At 53.0% G+C, this 23,384-nt stretch overlaps 8 protein-coding genes across 8 annotated transcripts; 5 read left to right on the top strand and 3 right to left on the bottom strand.

Moving 5' to 3' along the window:
* Positions 1-422: 422 nt before the first annotated feature.
* Positions 423-3,305, bottom strand: BO94DRAFT_513675 (trichothecene efflux pump). Its single transcript, XM_025609852.1, has 10 exons — positions 2,685-3,305; positions 2,595-2,628; positions 2,448-2,500; positions 1,882-2,383; positions 1,732-1,824; positions 1,556-1,670; positions 1,441-1,507; positions 1,222-1,386; positions 1,026-1,167; positions 423-954 (listed from the first exon to the last, which is right to left on the bottom strand). Exons 1-10 carry the CDS (start codon positions 2,835-2,837, stop codon positions 563-565), a joined length of 1,716 nt encoding a protein of 571 aa, XP_025469229.1. The 5' UTR covers positions 2,838-3,305; the 3' UTR covers positions 423-562.
* A 212-nt stretch (positions 3,306-3,517) lies between these two features.
* BO94DRAFT_462288 (uncharacterized protein) lies at positions 3,518-4,951 on the top strand (the record flags this gene model as incomplete). Its single annotated transcript, XM_025607967.1, has 6 exons — positions 3,518-3,712; positions 3,779-3,815; positions 3,878-3,948; positions 4,015-4,394; positions 4,455-4,516; positions 4,587-4,951. The coding sequence occupies 6 exons, from the start codon at positions 3,518-3,520 to the stop codon at positions 4,949-4,951; spliced, it is 1,110 nt and encodes a 369-aa protein (XP_025469228.1).
* A 1,115-nt stretch (positions 4,952-6,066) lies between these two features.
* On the top strand, positions 6,067-7,913 carry BO94DRAFT_618330 (SDR family oxidoreductase; the record flags this gene model as incomplete). The annotated part of the gene is made up of 3 exons (XM_025616846.1): positions 6,067-6,364; positions 6,436-6,584; positions 6,626-7,913. The coding sequence occupies 3 exons, from the start codon at positions 6,067-6,069 to the stop codon at positions 7,445-7,447; spliced, it is 1,269 nt and encodes a 422-aa protein (XP_025469227.1). The 3' UTR covers positions 7,448-7,913.
* On the bottom strand, positions 7,658-9,769 carry BO94DRAFT_395094 (cytochrome P450). The gene is made up of 5 exons (XM_025607350.1): positions 9,450-9,769; positions 9,191-9,378; positions 9,013-9,137; positions 8,078-8,948; positions 7,658-7,999 (listed from the first exon to the last, which is right to left on the bottom strand). The coding sequence occupies exons 1-5, from the start codon at positions 9,679-9,681 to the stop codon at positions 7,868-7,870; spliced, it is 1,548 nt and encodes a 515-aa protein (XP_025469226.1). The 5' UTR covers positions 9,682-9,769; the 3' UTR covers positions 7,658-7,867.
* Positions 9,770-12,268: 2,499 nt separating this feature from the next.
* BO94DRAFT_395147 (putative integral membrane protein Pth11-like) lies at positions 12,269-13,956 on the top strand. The gene is made up of 6 exons (XM_025607353.1): positions 12,269-12,525; positions 12,581-12,600; positions 12,649-12,685; positions 12,740-12,807; positions 12,861-13,231; positions 13,294-13,956. The coding sequence occupies exons 1-6, from the start codon at positions 12,399-12,401 to the stop codon at positions 13,784-13,786; spliced, it is 1,116 nt and encodes a 371-aa protein (XP_025469225.1). The 5' UTR covers positions 12,269-12,398; the 3' UTR covers positions 13,787-13,956.
* Positions 13,957-16,349: 2,393 nt separating this feature from the next.
* Positions 16,350-17,885, top strand: BO94DRAFT_395106 (hydroxymethylglutaryl-CoA reductase). Its single transcript, XM_025607352.1, has one exon. The coding sequence runs from the start codon at positions 16,633-16,635 to the stop codon at positions 17,791-17,793; it is 1,161 nt and encodes a 386-aa protein (XP_025469224.1). The 5' UTR covers positions 16,350-16,632; the 3' UTR covers positions 17,794-17,885.
* A 1-nt stretch (position 17,886) lies between these two features.
* Positions 17,887-20,188, top strand: BO94DRAFT_395105 (putative amino acid transporter). The gene has a single exon (XM_025607351.1). It carries the CDS (start codon positions 18,245-18,247, stop codon positions 20,021-20,023), a length of 1,779 nt encoding a protein of 592 aa, XP_025469223.1. The 5' UTR covers positions 17,887-18,244; the 3' UTR covers positions 20,024-20,188.
* Positions 20,189-20,568: 380 nt separating this feature from the next.
* Positions 20,569-22,773, bottom strand: BO94DRAFT_564836 (glycoside hydrolase family 28 protein). The gene is made up of 5 exons (XM_025614453.1): positions 22,113-22,773; positions 21,743-22,048; positions 21,544-21,689; positions 21,036-21,489; positions 20,569-20,977 (listed from the first exon to the last, which is right to left on the bottom strand). The coding sequence occupies exons 1-5, from the start codon at positions 22,395-22,397 to the stop codon at positions 20,696-20,698; spliced, it is 1,473 nt and encodes a 490-aa protein (XP_025469222.1). The 5' UTR covers positions 22,398-22,773; the 3' UTR covers positions 20,569-20,695.
* Positions 22,774-23,384: the final 611 nt, after the last annotated feature.

Raw genomic sequence — 23,384 nt, 5'->3', positions numbered from 1 at the left:
TTTCCCCCCCGGGCTATCAATATCGGAGACCGCTGCTTTGGCTCGCTCTGCCTTACTTATCCCAGCGTTTGCCTGTTGGCATCGCCGGTATTCCCAATCCCTCCATATAATGTCTGAATCATCTCACGATCGTGAATACCTAGTTTGTTTGGTTTTTTCTTTGGCCCTGTTTATACCATCATCGAATATATACGCACATGCAGTGTTGTAATATAGACCGCCTTCTATTTAGTGAATTGTTGAATTTCGTGTCCCGAGATCCCTCTGGCGAAGTAGTATACCATCGATGCTTGTTTGCTTGCATGGCCATCTGAAATACGTAGAGCTTTTCAAAACAACAACTTTCAAATACAAATAATAATTTGCATTAATCGATAGAGAGTAGTACCTGTCTCATACTCTGCACATAGAATAGGGAATACACTCTTCAGAGATAGATAGATAGATAGATAGATAGATAGATAGATAGATAGATACCATCTACATCATAGCATCTATAGTGATTACATCCAATCCATTATACTACCCCCGCAAAAGGGTACCCTGCACTCGCAAAACTACCTCAAATTGACTCAACATCCTTCTTCTGCGTAAGCACATCATCACTCGCCCCCGCGCCGGACAATTTCGCCGCGACATCATTCGTGAAGTGATCATCAACGGGGGCCGAAAACAACGAGGTGATTACGGACAGCCCACCAAAGGCAATACTAACTAGGAAGACCGTCCGGAAGGACTGCGAGTAAGCGGTCTTGACTGCGTCCATGACGGCAGATAGGATGGTGGTGGTCATGCCGGGGACGGCGTCGTAGGCGGCGGTGGTGCCGGCGGAGACGGCCTCGAGAAGATCGGTCACGGAGGAGAAGGGTAAGCCGGCTTTCATGGCGGCGGCGGAGACATCTTTGGGGATGTCTGCGGCGATGCGGTTGTCGAGAATGGCGACGTAGATGGCGGCTGGAAGGGGGTGTGAGTGGTGAGTCAATAGATCGGTCTCTTTTGTGTGCTGGGTGAGGATCGTGACTTACTGGCAATCGTGCCGGCGACTTGCTTGGCTGAGCCGAGGAAACCGCTGGCGAGACCGATATCCTCGGGTTTGCAGTAGAGAGGGCACATGATGATGGTGATGAGTTCGAGGTAGCCGACCCAGAAGCCGCCGATAGCGGTGAACTGGCCTATATTAGATTTGTAGGAATGGGGAAACTGTTTGGGATGAGGACTTACCGCGATGCCATACGATTGTCGGTGTTGGTTGACGGCGGCTAGGGCTCCTGAGAAGGCAGTGATCATCACAGTCGTCACGATGAGTTGGTACTTGGTGTAGCCAATTGGCTTCATCAGCAGACCGGCAGCAACTTCACCGACAAGAACACCGGCACCGGTAGAGATCTACAGGGGTGTTAGAGTAGCTTGTCTGGGGGATATCTTTTAAGAGACACTCACCGAGAGCCAACCGGCTTTGATGGTGTTGGTGGTGAATAGGGCGGAAATGGCTGTCGGCCAGAGCAGACTAGGGCTATGTGAGTCGACAGTAGTGCGCCTTGGGAGATAGTCCTACCTCATGGAGAAGTATACCATGTTTCCAACCAGAGCAGAGCACACGGCTCCGGCGTACCCGCGGTTTCGGAGCAGCGACATGGGCAAGAGCGGCTGCTCAAGGGGGACGAAGATTTCTATGGGGGTCCGAGTGAGTTAGTAAGCCCGGGTTGGGTACGTATTTCTGGGCTGACGTACCGTAGAGGGCAAAGGCAATCAAGCAGACGAATCCAATTACCAGGACGGCGACGACGTGTGCCGAATGCCACGCATAAGAGGTACCGCCCCATGCTGAGGGATAAGGTTAGCATCGAGGGGGAAGGAAGAAGGAAACCCCAGGAGACTTACAGAGGCCGAGCAACACCAGAATCAGCCCGCTGGCATACAAGATGAAGCCGATGTAGTCAAAATTCTTGAGACCAGCGATGCGACTCTCGGTTCCGCGTTTGGCATCCCAGCCCGGAGGAAAGTAGAACAGCACCAGCAAAATGACGGACAGGCCGCAGGTGATGATGTTGAGATAGTAGGTCCAGCGCCAGGAGCGAGCTGTGTTGGCGATGAACAGATCGGCGATCACGGCTCCAAAGGCGGAGAAAGGCAGGGTCGTGATGAAAATACAGGCGTTGACAGCCGGACGAGCCTGGTTGGGGACCAGCTCAGCTATCACAAAGCTGAAGGTCAATTGCACTGCAGCAGCCAGTCCACAGAGAACACTACCACCGATAACCGTGGGAACGGTCTTGGCTGTCGCGCAGACAATGGCGCCGATGAGGCCGAGCACCTGGCCTCCAATGAGGATATACCGGCGCCCGAACAGGTCGCCCAAACGACCCACAAGCAGGAGGCCGACCTAGGGTATGTTCGTCAGCATGGAAGGGGTATGTCTCTTCTCGTCCAGGCAAGGATGCTCATACCCCAGAGATTAGCGTAAAGACGGTCGATATTAAGGTATAGCTGGGGTCTGGCCCTACATGCGGACAGACATACAATCAGCAACGGTTAGATAGCCCAGCCCGAACGGAGTGGATGATGCAGCAGAAATGGGGATGAGCTCGACATACCCAAATCGGCATTGATCGCGCTCAAACTGTTCACCTGTTCAATAGTCAGCGGGGGCTGCCCAAACGAGAGCAAAGATGAGAAAGACCGACCGGCAAAACATAACCCAGGTAGAGGCTAATGGCCATCAAACAGACGGCTATAAGCGAGCCGATAAAGTTCTTACTGCAGTAGTAATCTGCCGGCAGCTCATCGAGGTCGACAGGGGTAGCCTTTAGCTGCCTGCCATGCTTGTGGTCCGTCATCCTGGCTCGGAGAATATCTAGGGGGAGTGGGTATGTCGGGCAAGGGCGAGAAGGAAAAGAACAGGGGTGAGAGGAGACGACACCAAGAGAAAAAAAGAGAAAAGAAAAAGAAAGGCAGGAAGGGAACCTGTCGATGAAGAAGCAGCAGCACGAAGCGCCGGGCTTATGGCGGAAAGGAAGCCATGACGAATCAGATGGTGAACGCGAGAAACTAGATCTCTATCGACCCAGCCAAGAAATTTTGAGTGAGTCGATAACACAGAAGAACATGCCACCATTGATGATTGATGATTGATTGACCATGCAATTTAGGCGGGGGCCGCAAGACGGAGGATTAGGGCACATCACAATCCCTGCCTAGCGCCACCGTGAACAACGACGGCGTCCCGGCGCCAGATTAATTGTTCGATAGCGGGCGGAGCATGGAAATTATTGTTGTTTGTCGGATTCCTTGCGGCTGAGACCTTTCTTGCACAGGATGCAGGATTCAGGATTCCTACCTAACCAGAGAGCCAGACAGGACCCCTTGCAACACCCCTTCCATCTATCCATCCGTGCATGTGCCATCTCTTCCCACTCCCAGGACCCCCAACCAGATGTAGGCTCTCCGTGAATTTCACGTGGACTGCAATTCCTCTCGCCTCTTTCCCTTGCATGCCGGGCCAGACGAACAGTCTTCAATGGATGTGGTGTGGAAGGAAGTATTCTCGCCCGACAACACAGTCGACTTGAGTGCATCCCGGGTGCCATCGATCATTGTATGTAACACGGTGCTCCTGGTCATCGCGACCGGTGGGCTGCTGGTACGCCTGTTCGTGCGGATCCGATACCTCGCAGGGATCAATCTCGATGATCTGCTATGCGTGATAAGCTGGGTAAGCCCCCCCTGCCTTGCAAGTCGGAAAAATTCTCCCATACTGACACATGGTTGCCCCGTTCAGGTCTTTACCTTTGTCCTGTGCTTTGTGTGCCTCTGGAGTAAGCCTTAGGGGTATCAATGTATGATCCCATTGATGATATTGACGAGTCCTCTCCCGTAGTGACCCGATATGGCTATGGAAAGCACATTCAAACGGTGGTTGAGGAGGGGGACTTGGAGATGTTCCTCAAGGTATGGGCTCTACTGGGATGATTATCAAACGCTGCCATTTGCTGATATCAACCAACTGCTTCCCAGCTGGATTTCGTCACCGAAATCGCCTACCTCTTGGCCCTTGGCACCATTAAAGCCTCCTTCTGCCTCCTATACCTGCAGATTTTCCCGGGAAAAAGGTTCCGCATCACTTGCTGGAGCCTATTGGCTCTGCTTGTGGGCGAAACCATCGAAGAGACCTTCGTCGTGATTTTCCAATGCTCACCCATCCACAAAGCCTGGGACGCCGGTGGCACTGTGAAGGGAAAATGTCTATCTCTCACGGCTTTTTACTACATATCTTTTGGGATCCGCCTGGCCACCGACCTGGCGCTCTTTGCCCTCCCCCTTCCGAAATTGGTGCAGTTGAACATGACGATGGGTAAACGAGCTGGGCTGGTGGTCATGTTTGGTCTGGGAGTCTTGTATGCTAGCTCCCCCTCCTTGCTCGATTCACCCGGGACCGTCATAACAGTGCATGTTAGGGTCTCCGTGACTAGCATCATCCGCGCGACCTACATAAACAACTTCTCCGAGGACCACACTTGTATGCCACCCCTCATTCTGGTCTTTTTTTATTTGGGAGAGGTAGCTGACGCATCGATACTCTTGAATAGGGATGCTTGTGGATACGCTCAACTGGTCTAGTGTCGAAGTCGCCGTCGCCATCTTCATTGCTTGCATCCCCTCTTTCAAGTCGCTTATCACCTTCCGCTTCCCCGGGCTGCAACGGCTACTTGGATTTTCCAGCAAGGGCGATTCGACCGGTCGGTCGAGAATGTACGGCACTTCGACTCGTCGGACCAACCATGGGCGCTCCACCATGGGGCATCATAGCATCAAGCTAAATACGGTGAATACTGTGACGGCTCAGAGTCGGGTGGATGTGGAGGCCAGTCGCAACGGCTCGGAGGAGCGCATCATTCCCACTGACACTGGTATCCACATCACCACCGACGTGAGTGTCAATGAGAGTGACTGACACGTTGATTTTAACTTTCTTCCCCCCTCATGTATATAACCCACGCTTGCTAATTCTCAATAAATATAATTTTGAATCCTGTCTGCCCTGCACAATGGGTAAATTCCAGATATGGTCGACGCATATTTCCTAGCCGTCCTAGATAAATCTCTAGGGGAGTTGAGTATGAACGATCCAAATCACGCCATGGATTTAGTAGAGCGGACTAGATAGTCTTCCGTCGTCCGCAGATAGATGAAAGGGATTTCTACCTAGTTGACGTTAGGGAGACGCGCCAAGACTTAGGGTAGGGGAAGTGGGCCCGGATGAGCAACCGGGGGGAATCCATTAATCATTCCGAGCCGTTGGTCCCAAGGCTTGGCTACCAACTAGATTGGAAGATAATGAATCAAGACTATCCGTGGAGCGCCGCAGACGGGAATGCGTGTGGCCTTCCAAGGGGTAGGAATACATCATATGTGAAGAAGATTGGAATGCTGTCGCCGAGTGGTAGTCTGGAACATGTTGCTCAAAAGCAACGTTCATTTCCGAGACCTGTCCGGTTCGTGGGTGGATCTGTTTATCTTCTCCGAAACCTGCTGCGAATTAAATGATCTTGTTCGAGCTAAGGATTCTGAAGGATCCTAAGTGCGAAAACCTCGGTGTAGTAGCCCCCGGTGGTGTAGGTAGGAGGTGTAGTGATTTCCAGGGACCGTGAAGACCCTTCTCCCATGCAGCATGTCGCGCCATCTCCTTTGCTTTCCCTTCCTGGCCTGACGTGCAAAGTTCCGTTGTAGTCTTATTTGTCACCATCCATTATTGGCATTAGGCCGAGTGACAAGGAAGGTGGCAATCTCTCCTTAGCCTGCTGTGGGAGTCCTACTTCAAAACGCCGCCGGACTTAGTCCGAGATCTAGTGCCGCGGAGGCACGAGCCGGTTCCCGTCCCCCCACAATGACCTGATGTTAATGGTCGAGTGTCGACATCCAAGTTGCTCAACAGTAGTCAGTAAGATAAGCCATCCAGTCAGTCCGCTGGGCCTAGTAGCATGCCCTCTCCCTTGATCCCTGCAGCTTTTTTGGTGCCCCCTCGTCAGCACTCAATCCTACTCCAGACGCCCCCAAGACAGACTTACTATGCAGCAATCACCACAATCGCCCGACCGCCATGCCATTGTATTTGGCTGCTCCGGCATCAACGGCTGGGCCCTAGTCAACCAGCTGTTATCTGACTATCCTGCCCCTGGTACCTTCTCCAAAGTCACCGCTGTTGCGAACCGTGCGTTCACACCCGATGAGGCCCAGTGGCCAACAGACGACCGTCTCCAGGTCGTCTCTGGCGTGGACCTCCTGGTGGGCGACGATTCAGTGCTGGGGAAGACTTTGACGGAGAAGATCCCTTCCGTCGAGACGATCAGCCATGTTTACTATGCGGGTGAGGCCGTCGATCACTGTTCATTTTGTCCCGTGGTTCCTGGTCGGTGCACTAACCGTGCTCGATTTCAGCATATCGCGCCAGCGATGTCCCTGCAGACGAATGCCGTCTGAACAAGGAGATGCTTCGTGCCGCCGTTCGGACGCTGGAGGCGCTATCGTCCAAGCTGTCGTTTGTCACGCTCATCACAGGCACTAAGGCAAATAACCCTGGGCCCTACGTTTAAAGCGAGCTTCCATGTTAACGAACAGGGTTCACCAGGCTTACGGCGTCTACTTACTCGACAAATTCCCTTTCCGGGGCCAGGTCCCCTTGAAAGAAGACCTTCCCCGCGTACCCGCGAAATACGCCAAAGACCTGTTTTACTACCATGAAGTTGACCTTCTACAGGAGCTATCCACCGGAAAGCCCTGGTCATGGTGTGAAGTCCGTCCGGACGTGATTGTATGCCCCCATACTGGCGTGCATCTTGTCACTCTAGAGCGCGCACTAACCAGTCTCCAGGTTGGAGTTGCCCCATTCGGCAATGCCAACTGCATGGCTCAAACTATGGGTATATATCTCGGTCTCTACCGGGAGCTTGAAGGCGAGGGCGCGCGGGTCCCTTTCCCCGGTAACGAGACCACCTGGCGGTTACTGTCCACAGACTCGAACCAGGATATCATCGCCCGGTTCTGTATTCATGCCTCGATGCAGCCGCGGGAGAAGGTTCATGCCCGCGCGTTCAATATTGCCGATAGTGCCAGGCCCGTGTCGTGGTCGGAGCGGTGGCCGGCCCTAGCGGCGTTCTTCGGACTGGAAGGCGTTGGACCAGACGAGTCCAGTCTGCACCCGACAGTGTATATGGATCAGAATTGGGAGAAACTCCAGGCACTGTGTCAGGATCGGGGCTTGAAAGAGGACGTCATCTACCGCAGCATGCACAACACGGGAGCTCGGATGGGGAGTCTGCGGTTGATGGACTTTGATCGGCCATTTGACTTGACTCGCGCGCGGGCGTTGGGATTTGAGGAAGAGATGGACACAACCATGTCGTGGCATACGGCCTTTGATCGGGTACGAAAGGCGAAGATTATGCTCTAGTCGACTCTGAAGGCATCCTGGGGGTATGCAAGAAGTTTTGCGAGTCAGTGACAAGTCAATTAGAACATGTCTAGAATGGCATCGGGCCTGGTAACCTAGGCACAGAATATTTCCATATGAAATGGTGAAGGATGGTGAGGATAGGAAGGATAACAAGGACGACACGTAGGCAGAAGCGAAGGCAAGCTGCGGGTCAGGTGACTGGTCTGCCTCAGGCGAAGGGACCCAGGCCGGGATGCCAATTCCTCTTCCAAGGCCTTGGACGCTGTCACTGCCTCGACAAGACCAGACGCGGAGCCTGGTGCAACGGCGGCCTACGACTGGGTGACTACAAAATTGATGCTCATGACCTTGATCGAGTACAATAGGTTCCCCCTCAGAGGAAAGAGACAGTCTATAGACTGACTGCATAGTTGCCAATTAGATCGCCTCTGCTGCCGGCCGCTTCTTGATTGTCATCCACATATCCCGCCAGAAACCAACGCCTCCCTTGATCACGAACCGGGCGGAGGGCTTGTCTGGGACAACTTGAAGCTTGTAATGGCGGAAGAGCTGCGAGATGTGTCAGTCGGATATCAGACAGATCCATGGCTTTAGGATCGAGGGAGGGGAAGAGAGAAGGAGGCATACCTGCAAGGGGCCCTTGAATAGCTCCATCATGGCGATATCCTTGCCTAAACACACCCGGGTCCCGTACCCGAAGGTGAAGATATACTTGTTCAACACCTTTGCCCGCTCTGGATCCAACCATCTTTCAGGACAGAACTCGTTCGCATCATCTCCGAAAACCCCCGGATCCCGCTGGACAATCCACGGATTGGCGGAGATTTCAGTTCCTGCGGGCGCGAACTGACCGTACAGTTCGATGCCGGGTTCCGACACATACCGAGGGAAGATATTTGGAGCAGGCGGGTTGGTGCGCAGAGTCTCGCGCACACACGCAACATAGTAGGGCAGGTGATCGACGATTTCGTTGTACTGAGGCATGGTGCTGATAAGGCCCTTTTGGGCAGCATCGTCGATCTCTGCTATCATCCTTTCATATACCTCTGGGTGTGTCAGGAGATTGTGCACCAGGGCCTGGAAGACTGTGCCTGTCGTATCGGCCCCCGCCAGCAAGACAAGTAGAACCTCCGCCCGGATATACTCCATGTCCAGGGGCTTACCCTCCTCAGTCCGGGCCTCCAGGAAGGTCTGTAGCAGATCGACACGGCCGATATCCTTTTTCTGCTCAATGTCACGCAACCGTTGGTCGATGAGTCGGTCGCGGAAGCGCATGAGGACGCCAATGCCCGAGTCGTCTTCGGGAGTCGCAACCAGGTACTTTTTCATGAAGGTCGTCTTCATCCAGCTGGTGAAGGGATGGAGGCGCGCCAGGAACCCAAACGCCGGCAGTCCATCATGGAATCCTTGGACCAGCCCACCAACATCTTGTCCCTGCTCGACAAAGCCGAAGGGCGCTCCAAAGCCAACCTCGCTGATGATGTCGTATGCCATGTAGCTGGGATGGCAAGGCTTCATTAGCACAACTGGTGGGATGTGATCTTCGGCCGGGGTCCACTTACACGGCCCACCATGAGAAGTCGAAGGCGGCCCCCGTGCGGGCGTACCTTTCGTCAATCTTCTGCAGCCAATGATCAATGTGGGCGTCAAGCAACGGTTCCATTCTCTTGATGCTGGTGAAACTGTACTGTTTGGCTATCAGCCGAGTGGTTTCTCAGGGAGGCATGGAGACGAGCATACCGGACCCGCGACGTGCTTTCGAAACGCCGCGTGCGTCTTGTGCGAGCGCATATTAAATAATGACTCGGTTTCGCCAAAGGACCCGGTAATATAGTGACCTGTTTTGTCGGCATTGCGATGGTAGATATCCGGAAGCTTCTTGGGATCGCTGACCAGCAGAAGGGTGGGTGTGATTCGTACTACGGGGCCTGAATGCGACCGAGTCAAGCTTTAGACATGTCATCACGTTTCAGCCTTGAGATCGAACGGTCCTGCATACCATATTTTTTCGTCAGATCATAGACCGTCTGTAATTCGGTCGATCGCAAGTTATGCCATGCGATCCAGAGTCGGGTCACCCCGCCCCAGAACGGCCCTGGGAATTTGGATAACGGATGGAAAAAGTGGTAATGGACGATCTGGCGCACGAATTGAAGGATGACATAGGCCAGCAGACCTAAGATCACGTTGGTCACCGTGACCTTGGCCAGAAGGTCTTCGCCGATGCCCATTGTTGCGGTTAACAAGCAAGCAGGCGACGAGAAGACCGAACGGAAATTGAAGAGAGGCCCGGAGCTCTTAAGCACACGCCCATCTTCCTCCCGAAGGGGGCCTCTGTCTTAGATCCGTCCTAGCCTCAGCACCGCCATCTGGTCGCCCTTTCTCCTGAGGGTGGATAGACAGCGAATCAGATAGCCTTGAAAGTTGGCACCGGTGGACAGCTTGCGCCATCTGAGATTTTCCCGGGACTCCAACCGAGCTGGACATGAGCTAGACTACTGAATTGAGGTGGGTGGACGATGGCCGAGTGTCGATCCAACCAGGCCGGAGCCATTGGCAAGCGTCTTGGGACTTGGGAGCCATTCTCAAGTCCAGATGGGGTGTCCGTCCGTGATGGAGACTGCTGATGCGGGGAGAGAAGGTGGTTTGGCTTTGCTGAACCGGAAAAAAAGAACCTGGACGAGGGTTTAGGGCCCCAACGGCTCTCTTGCTTAGGCTCTCCTAGTGTCTGGAACGGAGGGGTTGCCTTGACACTATTGGACTGTCTGAACACCATTGGCCACAATTAAGCTCTCGGTGGCAGTTGTCACTTGTCAGCGACTGTTAGAGACTGCTACTTGAGCCGTCATGGCCGGCCGATGTCATCATGTCATGAGCCCAGACCGTCCATGGCGAAGTGAAAGCTTCCGCCATGCTTACGTATTCTTCAGCCTCTCAGGCTCGCATTCCGACTCCATTGGGGTTATCTACTCCCCGATCAGGCGTCAGAGCCAAAATGATGCACCTCTCTCCCTCATCGATTGACTGGGTTCCCGTACTTTGTGTCTGACGGTCTTCAATCTTGGTGAAATTGCGGTCCACCGGGGAGGAGTCGGCCGGGCGTCCGATCCACACCGGGCAGCCCCTAACAGGCCTAACACAGACTGACTCTCGCACCGGCCCTCATCTGGGCCGCGATCGGCACCATCCATGACCCTCGCCTACACTGGCAGATTGCACATTTAAGAATACAGAGAGGGTCAGAAGTACGACCGACGGAGCCCTCCGTGGGAAATTAGTCTCGAGTCCTATTAATGTGAATACTTTACGGAGTAGGTCTAATCAAGTCTGCTAATAATGATGGTCCATTGCCTTGGGTCAATTCTTAGCCACATACACTATCGACTGCTTCCGGGTGTGCCCGGGGAGGTTGGCGGGTGCGAAATTAACCCGCTGAGAAGGACAACAAAGCGTTTGTTTAGAGTTGATACGTACATTGTTTGATGACTGATACATTGGATTGACTCTTTATGGCTATAGGTGATGCGGACATTATTATTGTCCATTCTCTATCGAACATCTACCCCGTATTCCAGCCAAGTACGGAGATTCTTACCTTGGATCCCACGCAGTTTTACCGTTTCAATTGATGGCTGCAACAAATACAATGGGTCGAGGGCACGGCTGATAATTAGTTGGTGGGACTCCCCCCTAAGCCAAGTTCATTTTAGTCTCTTCCCAGGTACGAGTCCATGCGTGACTTAATCAAGTCAATGCAAAGATACCTATGTGGAAAACTTTCCTCGAAATCAGGGAAACCCCCTGGTACTTGGATCTATTGATTTAAAGTACATGCTTCCGAGAGCCAGGGCATCCAATAAAGGAATACCCTAACTACCCAGGAAGATTACGAGGGACCAGGATTTGATCCTGCGCACATTGGCCATGCATGCAGTCCGGGCCCCGGAGTAGACTATTCGCCATCTAGGGAATTCTGGACTTGGCCACCCAGCAGTGGGTCAAAGTCGCGCTCAGGACCAGCCAGCCCTTAGTTCGTACCCTAACCCGGTTGGAGAAAAGCCCGCAGCAACGCGCCCTGCGCAGACTCAGACACCGGTCGTTTACTGAGCGAATAACGACGGAATCTACTTCCACTCTATCCATCCGGATTGCTGACCTGATAGTGATGGTGGTAGCTGTCAGAGTCCAAATTGGCCATTATCATATTCATACATATCACTGTCGCAGCAGCCGATGATAACGTGGTCGTCAACCATGCAATTGATAGGATCTCACGCACCATGTTATTTGTCGGGATCTCCCTCCGGAAATATGACCCGTCAGTGACGATCGCGCCCGAGTGCTATTCTTGTCGGCGATGGCCAATGATAGACTAAAACACTTTAGTACAAAGTACATACCTGGGGGGACAGACGGCCCAATGGCACTTTCGGGATTCTGAAGCGCTAGGTTCGTCGATGCATTTTCTGTATCAGATTCGACAAGCGGAGGCGACCAATGCGCATCCGGACGGGTGGCCACCCGGGATGTGGGCTACGAACTGTCACCATTCCATGCATCACCAGACCCAAATGTTCGTCGCTGGGTGTCTTGCTTTTTTCTCCTTTTCTTCCAATATCGCTAGCGAAATCTTGGTGCGCCTGAGAATCTCCCTCTCGGTTTCCCCTTTTGGGAAACGCCACTGTTAATCAGTCCCCCCGACATGGGAGGGATACTGGGCTGCGAGGGGCACCCGATGCAGCGATGATCGCGATGGTACATGTGCAAGATCGCCTCCCGCTTAAATCGCAACTCAATCGTCGACTCAAACTCTGGAGCCCCCCAGAAGTGTGTGTAAGAATGTGCATGAGAGATCGCATGAGACGCGCAGCAACCGATAAATAAGACCTTGGACTCCCGAGCCACCCTCCTTGCGCATTGCCCATTGCTGTCCGTTTGGACTGTGAATATGACCGAATCAAAGGGTCCAGTAATAGCTGGTGTTGCTATCAGCTTCGCTATTCTGAGCTTTGTGGTCATCTGTCTGCGCCTGTTTGCTCGGATCTATGTCTTGAAGCGAATGGGTTTGGATGACTGTAAGTATATGCGCACTCGACTGCTATTGAGTGTGTGACTGACCTATTTCTGCAGATCTGATCATTGGCGCTTGCGTAAGAAATTGGTTTCAGATTGATTTGACACAGCTGACCCTCATCTAGCTTCTCTCATGGGCATTTACATCTGTCACAATAGTCGGTAAGGGTTACTCAACATTTTGTTTGTGAGGTAGCGCTATCTAACAATAGACAGCCGTCAAATATGGCATGGGAAAGCACTTGGAGGATGTGAATCCAGATGGTCTGGTAACATATGCTTTCGTAAGTTACACTCACCCTATTTTCATTGAATACTGGTTGATCCTCCGGACCAGGTCGTCTGGCTGAGCTCGATGTTTTACTTGGCCTGTCTGGGCTTTGTCAAGACCTCGGTCTGCTGGTTCTACACCCGACTAGGAGACAAGCAGCTCACGCGCCTGTCTCTCATTATGATGTGCGTTGTAGGCTGCCAGGCAACCTCCTTTGTCCTGACTGCCGCTTTCCAGTGCCATCCCATTGCCCGGGCCTGGAACACTAGCATCCCTGGTCGTTGCGTGACGATCAATGTTTTCTACCTCGCCAATGCGGCGTTGAACATCGTCACGGATCTGATCACCTACTCCCTCCCGATCCGGGTTATCTTAAACCTGCACATGCCGGCAAAGCAGAAGCTGGCCCTCGGCGGCATTCTCTGTCTGGGTCTATTGTAAGTGAATATGATGTCCTCTATCTACTCACCACCCTGTGTTTCTCACAGCTTCTTTCCAGCGCCTGCGTCTCTTCTATTATCCGAATCACCTACATCCCCGCAATGCTGACCTCATCCGACTCCACCTTCGCCATCAGCAATGCCATGTACTGGTCGGCAATCGAGATCAACGTCGGCATTCTGGCCTCCTCCATCCCCTCCTTCAAGGCCATCGCTTCCCGGTTCCTCCCCCGTTTGATTGGCGAGTACAGCTCGAACAAGGGCTACAGTGGATGGTCAAGCGACAATGGAGCGAAGCGGTACGCATCGGGATTTTCCCGGGTGCGCGAACATGTGTTCGGCATGAGCGTGCTGGAAACCCGAGGAGAGGCAGACACGGTGACGGGCACCCAGATCGAAAGAAACACCAGCGAGGAGCGAATTATTGTTCCCGAGGGGAAGATTTTCGCTCATACGCAAATCGAGACCAACGTTGAAGTCAGTCCGGATTATCTCCGGGCAGCGCATTCCTTTGATCACCCTCGTTCCGTAGCGACCGTGGGTTCTGCTTGAAGCCGCTCAAATACCCTATACTCGACGTCTGTTCTTTCCTTTCTTCCTTTCTATATATATCTTCCTGTAACACTATATTCCCTTCTCTTCTTTTTTGACACTTATCCTCTTCCTTTTATCAAAACGTTTTCTTTTCCATCGACGATACATATCCGACCTGCCTACATTGATATCCCCAACCAAGAGAAGTACCAGCACCGACTCCCCATACTCCAACGAGGCGGGGTTCAACGTCCAGAGCACTAAACAGAACCATACATACAATCACGATCGCCTCAGAATGACAATGTATGATCAAAAGCTTAATCGACTACAACTTCACGCCACTGTATCTATCACATGCATGCTTCCTACAGCACATACATAGACCAAAGGGATAATAATCGCTGTCGATCCGCTACATATCCACTACATAGCAAGGCCAAAAACCTTCACAACCAAGACATTCACATAACTAGCGGTTTCAAATCCCGAATCACCAAGGCACCCGATGTGATATATCAATACATACACGTGCCTGATTGGCCGGGATACCTCCTTGATTAGCTCGTAACCAGGCCCGGATGTTTTCGGCTTTAATCGGATTAGTTTACCAAGGCTGCCTATCCTATCTATCTAGCTAGTGTGCTAGAAGGATCATCCGAGTGGCTAAGTATTTGTATTCCCTCGGGGGATACTGCATAGCCTTTTGGGATAGTGTAATAGGGGCTAGAGGCTATTCACTGACTATTGCAGCTCTAGCCTCTAGCATCGCGGATGGTTGCATTATCTGCCTGAAATGACACCATCGTGTCATTCTACCTACTGTACGTAGGTAGACGGCGGAGATGACCGTCTTACGAATATCTATCTACCTACACGGAGTATCTACGGAGTACTTAGGTAAGACACAGTACCCCGTATGTAGACTACTTATGCATGGCTTCTGCACGACAATGCAGGAGAAGTGGGCTAGCTCCATTGCCTGAAAAAGAGGAACAAGGCTACCTTACCTACTACCTACCTAGTACCTACCAGACGCTTGGCCTCAAATAAGTACGAAGGATTCGCCACTCATTTTGTTTATTCCTCTACCCCGAATGCCATGCTTTCCGTGGAAATGCAAATGTTTTGGGCCCGCACCTGGGTATGCGATTTGCATCTTGTCAGCTGCACATGGCTAATGTTCACTTCATCCTAAAGTTCAACTTGATTGCGGTTCAGCTAACCCACGAGGATGATGACTATCGCGATACCATCTACCAGTTTCAAACACGGAAATGCTTTTTTTCCGGACGCTGTTCGCGTGACAGTGTCTCCGCCAAAGCTTTGTTTTACTTTGTGTTGATTACTGACAGAATTTCCCAACTAGACCAAAAGGGATACCTCTTAGGTTAGTGGAACAGTTCCAAGGTGAATAGGTCCCAACAATTACTACTGGACGCTTAACAGTGAGCAACGTCCCATTGATTTCCCCCATTAGTTTATACAGTCACTACTTCGTCATACACCCAAAACGTTCTATCATCGCCAACGATCGTACACAATGAGACTTGCTGGAGACTGGGGCAGGAAAGTGCTCTGAGCGCCCGACTCAGTCTGGCTAATATGGAATCAACTGTACATGCGTGGGAGAGCCGCCTCGTAGCGCGGCAGCAGTTGCATTAACGCGCGTGATGAGATCAAACCCATGCAGATACCGGTTCAGCGAGATGATGTACGCCTAAATCGAGAACAAGACCGGCCGACCGACATTCTTCGTGATCCAGTTTCTGATGCCAGGACAACTCTAGGCAGAATAATTCGGAAGAGAATCTCGCAAGAATACAAACACTACAGAGGCTCTGCAGAAATCAACTTACTTATTCAGTACTTCACTATGCGAAGTGTCCCAGTCGGCAGTCAATCTTACACATGGGTGCGAAAATGGAAGGTCGTCCCCAATTGTTCGATATATTCACGGCCATATGGCACTGTGTCTAGGTACCGCCGATTCTCCGCCACAGCTGAGGGCACGAGCCTTACAAGCGCGATAATTATTTTTGAAAGTCCGCGCGCGAGAAGGTGGTGCATGCCTCGGTCGGCGTCGTCTGCATACCAAGTCAGCTGCAGGTGGGGGATCGAGAGTATACGGCCTGAGCTCGAGATCGGGAGAGGCCTAGATCCCTGGATCAGTGGAAGCGAAGCTGGCCTTGGCTGTTACGGCTGGAGTGATGATACGGACATACCAGACGAGCATCCTGTTTGAACAGGCCTGGAGACTAGCGATCAGGATGGCACAGCAAAGGTTTACTCTGGTCAACATACCTGTTCTGATCGTGGTAACTCCAACAGGCTTGTTGAGAGTAGGATTAATCCCCAGGCGGAAGGCTACTCTAGAGAGTACTGTCAGGATCGAGGGACAAGTTAGATCGAGAGGGAAACAGGTCTGCGAAGGGCCCTTGAGTAGCAGATGGATGCAGTTACGTCAAGGCCATCGCTGGCATCCAAAGGTGGTGATTCCCCAATCGTGATGATGCAATACTCTAGATGGAAGACACGGGCTGACAGTGTCCAGAATATATCTGTCTGTATCGCAGTGGTTTGTGATATCCAGAAACGAACCTGGCGCCCAGTTGATAGTACTGGAATTAGAGTCAAGGAGACCTTGGAACAGGGCAGGTGGAAAGCCTAATCAACTGGTCGCCGGAAGTATATCTAGAAACTCTCGATTGGTCACCACCAGCGTGATATGCCAAGTTTTCACAAAGGTTAATCTTGATGGAAAGGCAGTGTTTTGACATATAGTCGTCTTGTTGCGCATGGTGTTCTCTGTCAACCCTGGACCAGTACCAGACAATCACCCCTCCTGTTTCGACTTGTGATCCATGGCTCCTCCTTCAGATAAAACCAAGGCGAAATTCAGCCAGTATCTGTCTGAGGTTGAACATATCACCAGGCACGATCAAGATCCTTTTCAAGTAAAAATCGAAAACTTCATCGGCTACACGCATGTCCCCATTGGACTGGCCGGGCCTCTACATGTTCGATCGCCCGCCGGGTCTGACAAGGAGATATGTGCGCCCATGGCAACCACTGAAGCGGCCCTGGTTGCCAGCTGCTGCCGAGGATGCAAAACCATTAATGCGTGCGGTGGTGTTGAGTTCGTGACAGGAGAAGGCTTTATGAAACGCTGTCCGTTCTTTCGCTTCCAAAGCCCTGGGGATGCGTTTAAATTTGTGCACGCACTCCCCCAAATCAAAGAGCCCCTGACAAAGGTCGCTGAAACCACCAGCAAGCACCTCCGCCTTCAAAGCCTGACCCCGCATACGATCGGACGCTGTGTCCATCTTCTTCTCAGCTTCGCCTGTGGGGATGCAGCGGGACAGAACATGGTGACGATAGCTACGGAGCATGTCTGCGCCTGGGTGTCGAGAGTCCTGGGAAGCGAATATGGGATTGTGGATTCCTACGTGGAAGGCCAAATGTCGTCGGATAAGAAGCCATCCTGGGGCAATGTGACGATGTCACGAGGGGTTGAGGTCACGGCCTGGACATCACTATCCGAGTCGACTTGTCAGCAGACATTAGGCTGCTCGTCTGCATATCTCCATGACTGGCTCCAGATGGTGCAGGAAGGCGCTATTCGAAACGGACAGCATGGCAGCAGCATCAACGTCGCCAATGTCTTGGCTGCCATCTTTATTGCCACAGGCCAAGATGCGGCGAGTATCACGGACGCTTGCTGGGCCCATCTGACCCCGGAATACGATCGTGAATCGCAGCGAGTGACCTTGAGCCTCTATCTCCCCTCACTTCCGGTGGGGGTGGTGGGAGGGGGAACTGCATACGCTACCCAGCGGGAAGCGTTGCGGATCATGCAGTGCGATGGGCCCGGGGGCAAGCAGCAGTTGGCCGGGTGCATTGCCGCGTTTGCTCTGGCGCTGGAGATCAGTACGACTTCATCCATCATGACGAAAACCTTTGCTCAAAGTCATGAGCGGTTGGCGCGATGGGAGGCCGAATTAAGACCGAGACCTAGGATGTAAAACAGATAGGTAGATAGGTAGAAGAGGGGTAGCCCTCAGATGCTGAGACTGATGAATGAATGAATATATCTTCAATGTGGTGTTGGGAGTAGGCGTAGAGAAGAGTAGATCGCGAGAATGTGAGGGAGATCAACATGACATGCCTGAGGCCCCATTGGCGGGTGCTGACTCAGCCAGGCAACCAGGCTCAGCGAACGGACCAATCAGCGGGGCATGATCATCCACGCACATCTGAAAGTCTAGTGACTAGCGGTCGACATCATTGTTCTTTCTTGTTAGTTCTTGTTACTTCTCGCCTCCTGTTTCTTCTCTCCCACACACACGACTACTGCCGTCTCCCCCTTGGCAACTCTCGCACGGCCTTGACTGCCGAACAATGCTTGCAGCTTCCCCCATCCCCGGCTCCAACTGACCCCTTCCTTCCCCTTCCCCTTGTCTAGTCCCTTTCCCCATGGCAGACCTCTCCACTTCTCCCGGTCGGAATCCCGACTCCGACCCAAGGGAGGCTAGCAACAATAACACCAACGAGGACAACAACCACATTCTGTCCCAACATCTCCATCCTCAGTTCACTGCTTCATTACAAGATGAACTGGTCCCACCTCCCGGAGACGCGCCAGCCGAGCAGAGCAGCGGGGAGGCTCCATCCGAGCCCCAGTCCTCGTTGAAGCTGCAAGGCGGCGACATCCATCGGGATCTCTACCGCATCGATGCCAAATCGAAGCAGGCTCGCCTGGACAAACGGGCGGCCACCTTCTCCTTTCTTCCAAGACACGCAGATGATGCCGTGGAAGAAGGTGTCGCCTCCCTGGAGCCAGGGAGCTTCCGCCGTCATTTCATCCAGAACAAGTACGGTCGTCTCGATCAGCCCGGCGTAACCTCTTCCTTCCTCGATTTCCTCGACATTTACGGTAACTTTGCAGGGGAAGACCTCGCCGATACCGAGGAGGAATCCGCCATCGTCGAAGAAGAGGACGAGAGAGAGATTTCCGAGCGGACTGCCCTCTTGCGGCGACAAAAGAGCTCGCGAGCCAGTCGCCCAGGCGATGCGTCCAACGTCAAGACCTTCTTTACTCTCCTCAAGGCCTTTGTCGGGACGGGAATCATTTTCTTGCCCAAGGCCTTCCGCAACGGCGGTATCCTCTTCTCCTCCATCACCCTCGTAACGGTCGCGTTGATTAGCACGTTGTGTTTCCATCTGCTGCTCGAGTGTCGGAGACAGCACGGCGGTGGCTATGGCGACATCGGCGAGCGGATTGCTGGTCCCCGACTTCGGACCCTGATCCTCGCGTCCATCGTAATCTCGCAATTGGGCTTTGTGTGTGCCTGCATCATTTTCACGGCTGAAAACATTCACGCCTTTGTGGAGGCAGTGACAAAGAATCAGACGACCGCCGTCTCGATCGGTGGGTTGATCGCTCTCCAACTGCTGGTACTCATTCCATTGTCCTTGATCCGAAACATCTCCAAGCTTGGTCCGATCGCGTTGCTGGCGGATGTGTTCATCCTGGTGGGGCTGGCATACATCTACTGCTATGACATTGCTAGTCTCGTGTCCCGTGGCATGGCGTCGACAGTAGAACTCTTCAACCGGCAGTCGTTCACCCTGACGATCGGCTCGTGCATCTTCACGTTTGAGGGCATTGGACTGATCCTGCCCATCCAGTCGTCCATGAAACGGCCAGAGCACTTTGACAAACTCCTATATACTGTCATGGCCATCATTACCGTTCTTTTCACGGCGGTTGGGGCTCTGTCGTATGCTACCTTTGGCGACGAGACTAAAACCGAGATTATCAGTAACCTGCCGCGCACAGACCGCTTTGTCAACGCTCTCCAGTTCTTCTACTCGCTCGCCATCTTAGTGAGCACACCCATTCAACTCTTCCCCGCTGTCCGCATTCTGGAGGGCAAGCTGTTCGGTCAGGGATCTGGCAAGCGCGATCCGATGATCAAGTGGAAGAAGAACGTGTTCCGGACAGGGGCCGTTGTGTGTTGCGGACTGATTGCGGCCGTAGGAGCAGGGGATCTCGACAAGTTCGTGTCCTTGATCGGATCCTTCGCATGTGTGCCGTTGGTGTATATCTACCCGGCGTACCTGCATTGGAAGGGGGTGGCCGAGTCGCCATGGGTCAAACGGGGGGATATCGCGATGATGGTGCTGGGGGTGGTGTTTATGGTGTACACGACTAGTGCCACCGTATCTGTCTGGCTGGAGGGATCTTCTTAGAGTGGCCATCGACATGGCATGCGTAGGGTCCGGCGTCTTGGTTTTGCATCTTTCGTTGGAGGGGTTCGGCGCCCTGGCTCAGTTTGTCAGTCACTCATCACAATTGCTTGCCCGGCTTGCCCGCAACTAACCCCAGCGTCCAGGCTTTTGCTCAATCCATCCACCAGGGAGCTAACGGCTTGAACAGCGGTAGAGAAAATCGACATCCCAGTGCTCAGCAGAGTAGTGCAGCGGAGCAAAAGTAATCCACCTTGGCTTGTGAATTCGTTTTGCTTTTGCTGCGTTGATTGTGATCCGTGAGGGGTTTTGTCCTCTCTTGATGAGGAACGAATGAATGAAACACCTGACTCATACCCCACCTGTTCTTCTCTAGAGCTGTATCACTCTTGCACCGTAGTCATCGGCTCTTCGGGGACACCTGTGAAACAAACCCACCCGACAAACCACCCTCACACTACTTTACGCGATGAGACAAACCCCATCAATACAACCCTAGATGCCATGCCCATCTACAAAACACCTGATCCATAACAGACACAGACTGCCACATAAATGCATAAACCTTGATTGAGCCGGTTTACAATATGCTAAATCCGCTGATCCACAGCATCAGAAGCAAGAAGATACTAGATAGTGATACTATACATTCACATTCCTACCCCCGAGAAATTCCTAAGGACATCCGCTGGACGGGTAGTTGCAGCTGTCATCGCTACCACCGGTGATGTCCACATCGGTGAAGACAAAGTTGGAGCAGCTGCCGTCACCGCAGAGGATGTAGTAGTCCTTGCCGTCGCTCATGGTACCGGTGACGTCGACGAAAGTGATGTTTTCGATCTTGACGCCGTTGGTCGGGTCGCCGGTGGCACCACCGTTCTCGTAGTCCTGCTGGATGTCGATACCGTAGTCGGTGATGCCGGACATGGTGATGTTCTCGTAGCGGACGTTGTAGACCTGCTTCTGTCAGACAAGACGAAGTGAGGATTTCGAGGACAGGGGGGGAAGCACGGACCTCGCCTGTGTCACCGGCATTGCTCTTGATGCGGCAGCCGTTCTCGCTGTCTACGACCTGAGAGTTGGAAAATGTGACGCCGTTGACGGTGTTGTCGCTCTTGCCGCCGATGGAGCCGATGCTCAGACCGTGTCCACCGTAGCAGTAGAGGTTGTCGATGACGATCTCGGTACCACTGGTGACGGCCACACAGTCGTCCTGGTTGTGTACCCAGCTGTTGGAGAGAGTCAGGTAGTCGCTCTGCTTGATGTCAAAGCCATCGGTGTTGTGGGCGGCCGGGTCGCCGTCGCTCTTGCTGTTGGCGGCATCGCCGGCCGAGTTGTTGAGGGTCAGGCCGGAGATGGTGAGGTGCTCGGTGTTTTCGATCTCGAAGCAGTGGACGGGCCAGTTCAGGATGTAGAGGTTCTCGATGCTGGAGTTATACATGTCTTTGATGACGATGAAGTGGTCCGGCCTGGTAGCATGTTAGCATAACAAGCCGGGTGACCTTTGCTGGTAAGAAGATTACTTGTCCTGTCCACCGTTGGATCCCTCGCCGTCCCAGTATGCTTCACCGTTACCATTGATGACATGTCCTTCCTCGCCAGTGATGGTCAGGTCGGTACCAGAGATGACAATGGGATCGAAGTCATCGTCATAGGTGTCACCGAAGGTCTATTGATTTGGTGAGCATCGTAACTGACTGTACGGCAGCAGGGATAGCTTACGGTTTCACCAGCGAAGATGACTGCCGCACCGGTTTGCAGACCTGTGAGATCGATGGTGCTGGATGCCGGGGCGTAGACGTTGGACAAGAGGATGTTGGAGCAGGATGCGACAGCGGAGGAGATCGAGGCGTATTCGGTCACCGTGCAGGTCGTGCCTCCGTTGCCCGCGACGGAGCTCTGCACTGGTACGGGGGCCTGGGTGGTCGCCGCGGCCGCCGAGGTAGACACCGCCACACGAACGGCGGTGGTTTGGAAGGTAGTCGCCGCCGCAGAGGTTCGAGTAGCTGCTACCGGAGGCGCCTTGCCCTAGGTTTGTTCAGCGGTTAGAGTACAATTGTAGCAGTGGTCCACGGCTATAGCTGGTACTCACCTGACTGCTGGAGGAAGCTGCCGAGGTCGATGCGGGAGAAGATCCATCAACTGTGCCCAGGCAGCTGCAGGCACTTGACAGATGCTTGGTCTTGTAGTCGCAGTTGGAGAGGAAAACATCCGGCACGTCGGTGGTAGCAGTCACCGAACTAGCCGTGAAGGTGGCACAGAAGCTAGCAGCTGCGGCGGACGAGACTGAGTAGACGGAGGCGCAAGCATGGCTCTCGGGGCTTTCGCAACCCAAGGCGAGGGGAAGGAAGGAAAGGAGGAGCGCGCTGCGCTTCATGATGGCGAAAGGAGCGAAAGACTGAAAGAGAGTGTAGAGCAAGAAACAAAAGAAGAAAGAGGGGAAAGGAAAGACAGCTGTGGCGATGGATTCCCAGATACTTCCATCTCGACGGCGGTTAGAGGTGCAGCGTTTTATGTACTCTGGGTGTACTACTATGGGCCCAGAAGCGCCAGGCCATCACCATAAAGGTCGGAGTTAAGAATCAACAAGCTAAAGCTCAGCCACCTCCTCCGGGAGCTTGGCATGGCTTAGGCTTCGAGTGGAGACGTGAAGAATTCATATCCGGCTCATTGGCACCGTCGGCAGCCACGTCCCGTAGCCGAGCTCGATACGAGTTGACGACGGGCCATCTTGATGAAGGGATCCCTCGAAGTGTTTCATCAACTGCAGGGTGGGTGGAGAGCCGTTGATGGTAAGAGCCACTCCACTTATCTGAGACTCCGACGCGTCACCCTCAGGGCCCCTGCGCGAGTCATGGCTGGCCAGGAACCATGGGGATGATTCGGATCTCTCGGATCTCCGAGTCTCGGGGTCAATTCTCTTTCCCCTGTGACGCACTATGCCTATAACGCTTGGACTTCATTGTAAACTAGTAGGTGGATGACTGTCATCGTGTATCCGGCACAGTTGGTCCATTCATAGCGTGGTTACCGAGTGGTTCGGGTGGGTCACAGTGGCCAGAGCAGATGTTAAATCAAGCAACTGGGGGCTAGGGAGGAGACATCGTTACTTGTCAGGACCCCTTCCCCAATGCATTCATTTCCGTCGGAAGCAGCATTGTTATGCCGGATCGTGCTATCGGGTCCATCCACTCGCGCGGAAGGGACTAGCTTTCATCCCCGATGGTCGGTTTGCTAAAATTTGTCGACATATTCTTTTCGAGGTTGGCTATCCATGGCCTAGATTGGTAATTGTGATCAAGCTTCTCACACTTAGCGTGAGCGTGCCTCGCTTCCCGAGACAATACTGGAGCAGGGGTGGCAG

This window comes from Aspergillus sclerotioniger (genome assembly GCF_003184525.1).
Source record: "Aspergillus sclerotioniger CBS 115572 chromosome Unknown BO94scaffold_9, whole genome shotgun sequence".
Lineage (NCBI taxonomy): Eukaryota > Fungi > Ascomycota > Eurotiomycetes > Eurotiales > Aspergillaceae > Aspergillus > Aspergillus sclerotioniger.
This window is presented reverse-complemented; position numbering and strand designations above follow the sequence as displayed.